This window comes from Siphateles boraxobius, unplaced genomic scaffold (assembly GCF_051911475.1).
Source record: "Siphateles boraxobius isolate OS27281-9 unplaced genomic scaffold, OSU_SipBor_1 111, whole genome shotgun sequence".
Taxonomy (NCBI): domain Eukaryota; kingdom Metazoa; phylum Chordata; class Actinopteri; order Cypriniformes; family Leuciscidae; genus Siphateles; species Siphateles boraxobius.
This window is the reverse complement of record NW_027508713.1, coordinates 1,732,417-1,743,093: the sequence shown is the minus strand read 5'-3', so window position 1 is coordinate 1,743,093 and position 10,677 is coordinate 1,732,417. Positions and strand designations below refer to the sequence as shown.

Here is a 10,677-nt window from a genome sequence, read left to right as displayed (position 1 = left end):
CTAGAAACCCCACTCATGCAGATTTTTCCTGGTTAGATCACAAACTAACACATTGCACACCATTCCACTAAGCTGACAAATTCTCAGCGTCATCAATATGACACAACACCTAACGCCGTTGGTCCTGGCTTGTGTTCACACAGGGCGTGGTCTGGGACTGATCCCAGCAATGTTACTAGGTCCTCATCCCAGCATCAATCCCGGGAGGTGTTTGCGTTCACAAAGAGGGCACTAGCAATTTTAAAGCAATTTCCCAGGATCAACGTGCTGCGTGAAAGGGGCTCTAGAGTTACGCAGCACGTTTGAGATTCAGCAAGAACCAATGAGAACAAATTGACGGGTGCTTTAGAAAACAATGAGATTTGTAGCAGTCTGGAAGTTACAGCTGTCCTCAACATACCACATAAAACAAGAACAATTTCATGTTGTTAGCGTTGCACAAAATGTGGTCAGACAAGGTCAAGGTTTAATATGATTTATTAAATACTCATAGAATCAGTCTCACTTCTCCACTAGAAACCACAGTTTGCCCAGAAGTGGTAGTATTTAAACGAATGTCCCTTCCTAAAAGAGCAAGAATACAAACAAAAATTAACATTTCCACAAATTTGAATACACAAGCAAAATTAAACCGTTTAAATAACAGGAAGCACTGACTTTGCCTGGAGCAACTTTGCTGACAAGAGCCAGAAGAGGGATGGCACACCTCTGTACTGCAATGGATGAAGACCTGAGACGAGAACCAAAGCTGCCATTAGGACCCAAGAGACAGTTGAAAACTGACACACTGGGTACTGTACCGTTTCCTGCAGAGGAGCCAGTGATGCTGGATCTACAAATGTGAACATCTTCACAACAAAGCGCTTGTAGTGGGTTGGGAACTGAAGACTAGATGATCCAGCCACTGGAACCAATGTGGTCAGGTAACGATCATCCTGGTAGGGGCATCTGAAAGGCAAAGAGGCAGTCAGACACACCTTACTGCACACTAGATGGAGCAAGGCTGGCCTTACTCACCCATCAACCAGAAGGTCCCACTGAGGTAGACTGAGTGGACTAGGGGTTGATGTCACCCAGCAATGTCCCAGCATCAGGACAATGTTGGGGTCGGTCCTCTCCAAAATGCGTACCTCAACATACACAGGTTCCCGTAGGACTTTTGTGACCGGATAATCAGCATCACTGTAGTAGGATGTGTACGCCTCGTCCCCTGAGGAAGAAAACAGTGCAACCTGGAGTTTTAGAAAGGCTTTAGGCATAAATGGGACAAACACTTACCTTCTGCACAGCCTTTGGTGACACATTGACCATTTGCCAGTCTAAGCTCCACCCTGAGGGGTCCGGGAGCAGCTACTGGTGGAGGTGGAGGAACAGTGTTGACCTCCACAACCAGAGCTTCCACAGAAGTACCAGAGTACCTACACTGGAAGAGAAGCCTGGACAACAAACAGTGAGCTTGTATGCTTTTGTCAAAGATAAATTTATGATAATGTTACATCACTTACTCAAAATGGCTGTCCCTTGTGATGGAACCAAGTGGTCCCATACCCACTTCATACGAGGAGGTCATTCTGTTTTCATACACCACATATCCACTGTCCTCCTGAAAACAGTAACCGTTGGTATCCAGTCCATTCCAAGCCATGCAGAACAAAACCACAAGCAGCTACTCACCATCATGCTTGTGCCACATGCGGTGACAGGGAACTGATATATAGCAAAGAAAGGTGTGGATCCCACAGGACTGCAAGCTGGATCATTTCCACCCAGGAGACGGACTGAATCCAGGCTCAATCGGGGCAGCGTAACATCTCTAGCCACCACTAACACAAACTGACCATCTCTTATACACTGGACAGTCACTGGAACAAGAGCAGGCTATTGCTGAAGATCAGTTTAACATGAACAGCTTTACATGGACTCAACTCTTACCTGCCTTCCCATAGTAACACTGCTGTCCGTTAAAGCAGCAGTTGATAGCTGCACACTCAGCACCACTAATACCAGGTGGTCCACATTGGATCTGCTCATAATCAGCTACAATACATTTGTCAAGGAGCTCTGCCTGTGGCACTGGCTGCTTATGCTGAAACTGCTGAGGAAACTGTTGACTAGCTTGCTGTTGAACTGACTGAGGATACCGTTGACTAGTTTGCTGTTGAGACTGCTCAGGAAGCTGTTGACTAGCTTGTTGAACCCGCTGGTCAGTTTGCTGAAACATCAAAGTTTGAGGATTCTGGGGAAGATTACTCCACTTTGGAACAGCATGACAAAGGGCACAGAACCAAACACAAAGTGCCAGAGACTGAACAGCACACCAACTTCCTGCCATTCTTCAACAGTTAGCCACACTGTTGAGATGCTACCCTTTGGTCTTTTTGTACTCTACAGATTTTGGCTAATTAATGATAATCTCTCCCTCTTCATCAACAGTCATGGTTCTCCAGACTTGTATGAGTGGGAGTTTATGCAACTGGGTGATTCCCTTGGTTCATAAGAAAAAATATTCCTTGTTTTTTTCCACTCTTATTAAACATACATAAAATAGCATATTAGTGGATTTAGCACTGTAGGTGGTGTTGGGAGAAACTTGGCTTTTTTGAAAATTTGAATCAATTATAATATTTTTTTTTTTACTGTTTATTTGTAAAGGGACCATGCACAATTTTTTACATAAAATTGCCAATTCATGTATTGTACCGGATTTAGCCAAAGGCTATTTTTCATCCGCACCCCCCAAGCAGGTCAAGACTAACATAACATTACACGGACAATATTTTTTTTACATATAATAAATACATACATACACACATACCGTCAAGGCCATAAAAATGTAACTACAGCAATCTCAATGGTTACATAATTGGTTTAATTTTAACAAAGATTTTAACTTCATTTTTAAAAAGACCATAAGATTTACACCCTTTTATGTCCTCCGGTAGGGCATTCCACTGATTTGTGGCTTTCACTGCAAAAGTTGATAGTCCAAATGCTGAAGGACGAAAAGAAACCAGACAGATACTCATAAGTGATAGTCTGGTAGATCGCACAGAGGTGTCGCAGCGTAGATGACTAAAATCACGTAATACAGAAGGAGCCAGACCGTTTAGGATTTTATGAACCAGACACAAACTTGAATAAAGTCTAAAATCGTCAAAGTTTAAAAAATTGTTTTTCTACGAAAGAATGAAAAGAATCCTAAAAGAATGAAAATGTTTAGTTTTATCTAAAATTTTTCATGTCCGTTTATATAGAGATTTTAAGGGTTTAATAACAATTTCACCAGCTTGACCCCAACATGTCAAGCAATAAGAAATGTGAGAAAAGATCATAGCATGCATAAAAGCCTTAGCTACATCAAAAGAAAGACATTGTCTAATTTGTCCAAAGTTTGCCATATTGTTTAATATTCCTCACCATTTTCTTTACATGTTTTTTGAAACTCAGATTTGAGTCCAATATTATACCAAGAAAATTAAGCTCATTTACAATTTCTATCTTTTCACCATTAATAAATATATTTACATAAGATTTAAAGTGTGTTTTTGAGAAAAAAAATCCTTTTGATTTACTGATGTTTAAGCTAAGACATGACGGATCCAGCCACTGTTGAATCTTTACTGTAGCAGCTTTTAACTTCTCAGCTGCTAATTCTGCTGTTTTCACATGTGTAAAGATAACAGTATTATCAGCATGCATTTGTACCCCTTCACACTGTTGTGGAAAATTGTTAATATACAAACTAAATAGTAAGGGACCTAGTACTAATCCTTGGGGTACACCCATTGCTGTGTGTTTTGATTGCGTTTCAAAATGCAACACTGGTGTTACGCAGCACGTTTCAGCAAGAACCAATGAAGTTCATTCTCATGTTAAGCAGCACGTTTGAGCTTTCTCAAGAATCAATGAGGTTCATTTTAATGTTACACAGCACATTTGAGCTTCAGCAAGAACCAGTGAGGTTTATTTTAAGCCCCTTTCACACAAAGATTCTGGAAAATATACAGATAATGTGTGTCCTGGGATTGTTTGATTTTGGTTACGTCACACTGCCAGTGATTTTACTGAATTTGTGAGTGCGTTCACACACCCACATTACGAAGATCCCATAAAGACACGTGACGTGTAATATCTCCACAGAGTCTAATTTTGCTTACGATCTGCGATTTCTCTAGAAACCACGCTCATGCGGTCCTGATTCAATCATAAACTAGCAGATTGCACACCATTCCACTAAGCTGACGAATTCTCAGCATCATCACTACGACACACACCTTACGCCACTGGTCCTGGCTTTTGTTCACACAGGGCGAGGTCTGGGACTGGTACCCGCAATGTTACTAGGTCCTCATTCCAGCATCAATCCTCAGACATGTTTGCGTTCACACAGAAGGCACTCTAGCAATTTTATGGCAATTTCCCAGGATCAACGCGCTGTGTGAAAGGGGCTCTAGTGTTACGCAGCACGTTTGAGATTCAGCAAGAACAAATTGACAGGTGCTTTATGAGCCACCTCTCTCCCTTCCATAGAGGTTTTTCCCCTAATACAACGAGACTCCGTGGCAAAAAAAAGGGGAGATTTGTAGCAGTTTGGAAGTTACAGCTGTCCTCCACATACCAAATAAAATAACAATTTCATGTTGGTAGCATTGCACAAAATGTGGTCAGACAAGGTCAAGGATTAATATCATTTATTAAATACTCAAAGAATCAGTCTCACTTCTCCACTAGAAACCACAGTTTGCCCAGAAGTGGTAGTGTTTAAACGAACGTCCCTTCCTAAAAGTGCAAGAATACAAATTAACACTCCCACAAATTAACACGCAAGCAAAATTAAACCGTTTAAATAACAGGAAGCACTGACTTTGCCTGGAGCAACTTTGCTGACAAGAGCCAGAAGAGGGATGGCACACCTCTGTACTGCAATGGATGAAGACCTGAGACGAGAACCAAAGCTGGCATTAGGAACCAAGAGACAATTGAAAACTGACACACTGGGTACTGTACCGTTTCCTGCAGAGGAGCCAGTGATGCTGGATCTACAAATGTGAACATCTTCACAACAAAGCGCTTGTAGTGGGTTGGGAACTGAAGACTAGATGATCCAGCCACTGGAACCAATGTGGTCAGGTAACGATCATCCTGGTAAGGGCATCTGAAAGGCAAAGAGGCAGTCAGAAACACCTTACTGCACACTAGATGGATAAAGACCTGCCTTACTCACCCATCAACCAGAAGGTCCCACTGAGGTAGACTGAGTGGACTAGGGGTTGATGTCGCCCAGCAATGTCCCAGCAACAGGACAATGTTGGGGTCGGTCCTCTCCAAAATGCGCACCTCAACATACACAGGTTCCCGCAGGACTTTTGTGACCGGATAATCAGCATCACTGTAGTAGGATGTGTACGCCTCGTCCCCTGACGAAGAATACAGTGCTTAACTTGAAACTGCTGCAACCTGGAGTTTTAAAAAGGATTTAGGCATAAATGGGACAAACACTTACCTTCTGCACAGCCTTTGGTGACACATTGACCATTTGCCAGTCTAAGCTCCACCCTGAGGGGTCCAGGAGCAGCTACTGGTGGAGGTGGAGGAACAGTGTTGACCTCCACAACAATAGCTTCCACAGAAGTACCAGAGTACCTACACTGGAAGAGAAGCCTGGACAACAAACAGTGAGTTTGTATTAGAGATGCACATCGGGCGGATGACGAAATTTTTTTGATTAAATTCGGGCAGGTGGCGGGCGTTTTCTAGTCTCGCGGCTGTCATCAGCAGCACCTTGTATCGCCAAATCAGATGGCGGGCGGGTGCGGTTTTGAAAATTGGTCAAAAACATTGGTGCGGATGGATGGTGGACGGATGAGTATTGTGATGCGGTTGCGGATGAAGTAGCCCATCCGTGCATCTCTAGTTTGTATGCTTTTGTCAAAGATAAACATTTATGATAATGTTACATCACTTACTCAAAATGGCTGTCCCTTGTGATGGAACCAAGTGGTCCCATTCCCACTTCATAGGAGGAGGTCATTCTGTTTTCATACACCACATATCCACTGTCCTCCTGAAAATAGTAACCGTTGGCATCCAGTCCATTCCAAGCTTTCTTTCAGTTTGGTCATTTACAGATCATTCAATCAAATCATTCGAAACAAACACTATAGATGACCAGGTGCAGGCAGAAGCTAAAGCTTATTGTGCCTGCCCTTAACTTTAGAATCATAAATGCAACTCATTAATGACAACATCTGTTCATAAAATTAACATTAACACAGAGGACCATTGTCCACACCAGAAGCAAGCCTATTTAATTAATTTTCATTCTATTGAATATTTTTCCAATGTTAATCTCTTGTAAATATTTTTTTAACTCAAAAATAGACGTGGCTTGTTTTAACTCATTACAGCAACTATTCCACAATTTAACTCCTTTATTTGATAAACAGTGTTCTCTTGATGTAGAATGTACTTGTGGTTGCTTAAATATAAATAGTCCTCTGAGATTATATTTACTTTCTCGCTGGTTAAATAATTGCAAGCTTTTAGGAGTTTTATTATATTTGACTTGGTAAAGAAACTTTCCCGTATGCAAATCAACTTAGTCATAAAACTTCAAGATCAAGCCATGCAGAACAAAACCCAAAGCAGCTACTCACCATCATGCTTGTGCCACATGCAGTGACAGGGAACTGATATATAGCAAAGAAAGGTGTGGATCCCACAGGACTGCAAGCTGGATCATTTCCACCCAGGAGACGGACTGAATCCAGGCTCAATCGGGGCAGCGTAACATCTCTAGCCACCACTACCACAAACTGACCGTCTCTTATACACTGGACAGTCACTGGAACAAGGTAAAAGAGCAGGCTATTGCTGAAGATCAGTTTAACATGAACACCTTTACATGGACTCAACTCTTACCTGCCTTCCCATAGTAACACTGCTGTGCGTTAAAGCAGCAGTTGATAGCTGCACACTCAGCACCACTGATACCAGGTGGTCCACATTGGATCTGCTCATAATCAGCTACAGTACATTTGTCAAGGGGCTCTGCCTGTGCCACTGGCTGCTTATGCTGAAACTGCTGAGGAAACTGTTGACTAGCTTGCTGATGAACTGACTGCGGAAACTGTTGACTAGCTTGCTGTTGAACTGACTGAGGAAACTGTTGACTTGCTTGCTGTTGAACTGACTGAGGAAACTGTTGACTAGCTTGCTGTTGAACTGACTGAGGAAACTGTTGACTTGCTTGCTGTTGAACTGACTGAGGAAACTGTTGACTAGCTTGCTGTTGAACCGACTGAGGAAACCGTTGACTAGCTTGCTGTTGAACCGACTGAGGAAACCGTTGACTAGCTTGCTGTTGAACCGACTGAGGAAACTGTTGACTAGCTTGCTGTTGAAACTGCGGATGAAACTGTTGACTAGCTTGTTGAACTGGTTGTTGAACCCGCTGGTCAGTTTGCTGGAACATCAAAGTTTGAGGATTCTGGGGAAGATTACTCCACTTTGGAACAGCATGACAAAGGGCACAGAACCACACACAAAATGCCAGAGACTGAACAGCACAACAACTTCCTGCCATTGTTCAACAGCTAGCCACACTGTTGAGATGCTGTCATTTGGTCTTTTTGTACTCTACAGATTTTGTCTGATTAATGATAATCCCTCCCTCTTCATTAACAGTCATGATTCTCCAGACTTGTATGAGTGGGAGTTTATGCAACTGGGTGATTCCATTGGTTCATAAGACTAAATATTCCTTGTTTTTTTCAAATTGTACAAATTGACGGGTGCTTTATGATCCACCTACCACTCCTCCAAAGAGGTTTTTCCTTTTAGAGGGACAGCCCACCCTAAACAAGGCAGCTATAGACCTAGGGTGCTGCTCATTCCTTATTTGTGCATCCTCGTTTCCTTTCCTCGCTTCCTTTCCTAGCGTCTCAGCTCCACCCCCTGTAGGTTTTGAGGGAAGGACGCGAGGAAAGAAAATGAGGACGGAGGAATCGAATGAAAGCTTTTTTTATACATTGTAATACTTGATCACTCGAGCGTCACTTCATAGCGCCATCAGCAGCGCTCAAAGGATCTGCCCTTATGTTGTTGAAGTTTATTTAAGAAATTCATAATAAATAATAATAAAGCAAGATACCCTGTTGAAATATGTGTAATGTGTGGTTTATATAAACTGCAAAGGTAAAGTATACATTAAAACAGATTGTGATCGATGTGAAGGGGGAGGAGAATGTATACGCGCGTCACATTTAGTCGATAAAACTCTTCCGCATAGGATACACCTGTGTATCCTCGCTCATGACCCCTCTGGAAGCCTCCTCACTCCTCGATCCTCGCCTCCTCGCGGTGCAATTAGAGAATTGAGATGTCCTTCAAGATGGCTGAGCTCGATTGGTTTCCGGGTCATAGGATGGAGGACAGAGGAACGAGGAGACGAGGAGGGATATTGAGAAGCACCCCTTATGCACCAGAGAAACGTGGGCGCCGTCATCTTTAGAATATTGTCTTTGAACTTTTCCGTTTTTGCGGTCGCTCTGTATATTTCTATGGCATCGCTGTCCAGGAGTAATTAGCTGGTGAAGTGGATTTACTTATTGTAGAGTTAACAAAAGTTATCATGAGCATTGTAATGTTTATCATAAGCATTGTAAAGCAGATGTCTTAACAAATGTCGACCGGGAATTTTTTTACGAGCAGTTCATTCATACCTATGAAGGATCGCTGTGAAAATACAGACCGGAAGTCAAAAGACAATGAGGGGAGCGCTGAAAAGGGGCGGGGCTACATAAGGTCTATACATTCCCTTGCATAAAGGCGTAATTTATATTAATTTATTACTAAACTAAATATTTTGCATTTGTTAAGCTACATTCATTTCTCTTCTACTTTAAGTATCCTACTGTTCTATTAAATGCATCATTTAAAAACTGTACTTCTTTATTTTAATCTAATTTCCTACAGGAGAGAAACCTTACCGCTGCTCCATGTGTGGCGATCGATTCGCTTATTTAGGGTTTTTTTCAGACTCACCAGAAAAAACAGGCTAAAGAACAATCCAGATTAATCAGTGTCTTTTCATGCCTTGGTCTGTGAATAAAGGCTTTATTTCTGCAGTGACTTTCATCATTCATGAGATACATTTCTAACCTACAGAAGACCATCTATACCACATAAGAAAAAAAATCATGCTTTGGTAAATAATTATGACATAAAAAGTCATAATCATGAGATAAAAAGTAAAAATCTGAAATTGACATACTGAGTCATTATGACTAAGTATAAATATTTCTCAACTTTTTAATCTGCTGTCGCTATGATTGATCTCATAAATTAGTCATAATGAATGATATATCTATAATATATTACATAATTATGAGTTTAAAGTAAACATAATGACTTTCTATGTAATAATTATGACTTATCTTTGACCTAGCATACACATAACACATTATAGACTTCTATAATTCAATGTAAGGCTGCATAGATTAGGTCGGCACCGGGAACACTTCCCATAAATCCTGATGTACTCGTTGCATCTTAAGAAGTTTAGCCTAGAAGGTTTACCGCAGTCCGCCAGATCCGTATCCAGATCTGACGAAGGCAGTAGCACCTCAATGCAGTACATGAGATCCACGGGGAGGAGTCGGATCAAGATCCAAGGGGTGGAGATGGGTAGGATTAGGGTTGGGTTTAGGGATGAGGGGTGTGTTTAGGGATCAGGGGGCGGAGTTGGCTAGGTTTAGGTGTATGTAAGGTGGGAGGAGTTGGATCTGGATCCGACTCCTCCCCACGGATTTCATGTTCCGCAGTGAGAACCATCTCGACGAAGGACCTGCGCCTGGACACACACTCACACTCACACATACATGTCTGTTTCACTATCTTTGTGGGGAATCTCAATAGGCATAATGGTTTTTATACTGTACAAACTGTATATTCTCTCCCCTTACACTAATCCTACCCCTAAACCCATCACAGAAAACTTTATGCATTTTTACATTTTCAAAATTCAAAGTTCACACACACACACGCACACTAGATCTGATGTTGAAGGACCTGCGCCTGGACACGGCGACAACGCGGTCCTGAAGTGTCACTCTCCCCTGTGAAGGCCTCCTTCCCTTTACCTCTGTACTTATAAAACGTTGTCGGGATAATTTCGGTTCACAATCACATGGATACGCAGAAGCGATAAAAAAAATTCTGTATTATAAATTTTTAAGGCCAGACAAAAAATCTGGTGAGGTCCATTTCTAAAGAAATACTACACACCTGCGCACATATATTCCAACGCGCATATCTATAGACTAAACACGTAATACGCATGTGTACGCCGTCACCGTTTTTACAGATTCACGTTTTTGAAGTTTACGCGTAGATGATAACCTTTTCTTCAAAATTATTCAATGCTTGCACCTTGGAACCTATTTCATGGTTTGCGTTATCGAGTACCAATCAATGTTGTTGTGTGAATGAACGGCCGGATCGCGTCAAGGGTTTTCTGTTAGAACGGTGTTAGCGTGTTAGCGGCCGCTAAGTTAATAACTAATGATCTTTGAAACGGAAGTGAATCAATCATAACTAACTTTAGCAGGACAATAACTTTATTCTAGAGCTGCTGTAAAGTCAAAACAAACTCTGTTACTTTAATTTCCTTTTATC

At 41.8% G+C, this 10,677-nt stretch overlaps 2 protein-coding genes across 2 annotated transcripts; both read right to left on the bottom strand.

The window, feature by feature from the left end:
• LOC143706761 (zona pellucida sperm-binding protein 4-like) lies at positions 1-2,340 on the bottom strand. Its single transcript, XM_077199042.1, has 8 exons — positions 1,933-2,340; positions 1,675-1,862; positions 1,506-1,603; positions 1,279-1,436; positions 1,018-1,210; positions 801-948; positions 597-730; positions 1-28 (listed from the first exon to the last, which is right to left on the bottom strand). The coding sequence occupies exons 1-8, from the start codon at positions 2,330-2,332 to the stop codon at positions 1-3; spliced, it is 1,347 nt and encodes a 448-aa protein (XP_077055157.1). The 5' UTR covers positions 2,333-2,340.
• Positions 2,341-4,676: 2,336 nt separating this feature from the next.
• On the bottom strand, positions 4,677-7,606 carry LOC143706224 (zona pellucida sperm-binding protein 4-like). The gene is made up of 8 exons (XM_077197913.1): positions 6,922-7,606; positions 6,657-6,844; positions 5,967-6,064; positions 5,504-5,661; positions 5,225-5,417; positions 5,008-5,155; positions 4,865-4,937; positions 4,677-4,779 (listed from the first exon to the last, which is right to left on the bottom strand). The coding sequence occupies exons 1-8, from the start codon at positions 7,583-7,585 to the stop codon at positions 4,703-4,705; spliced, it is 1,599 nt and encodes a 532-aa protein (XP_077054028.1). The 5' UTR covers positions 7,586-7,606; the 3' UTR covers positions 4,677-4,702.
• Between the last annotated feature and the right edge of the window lie 3,071 nt (positions 7,607-10,677).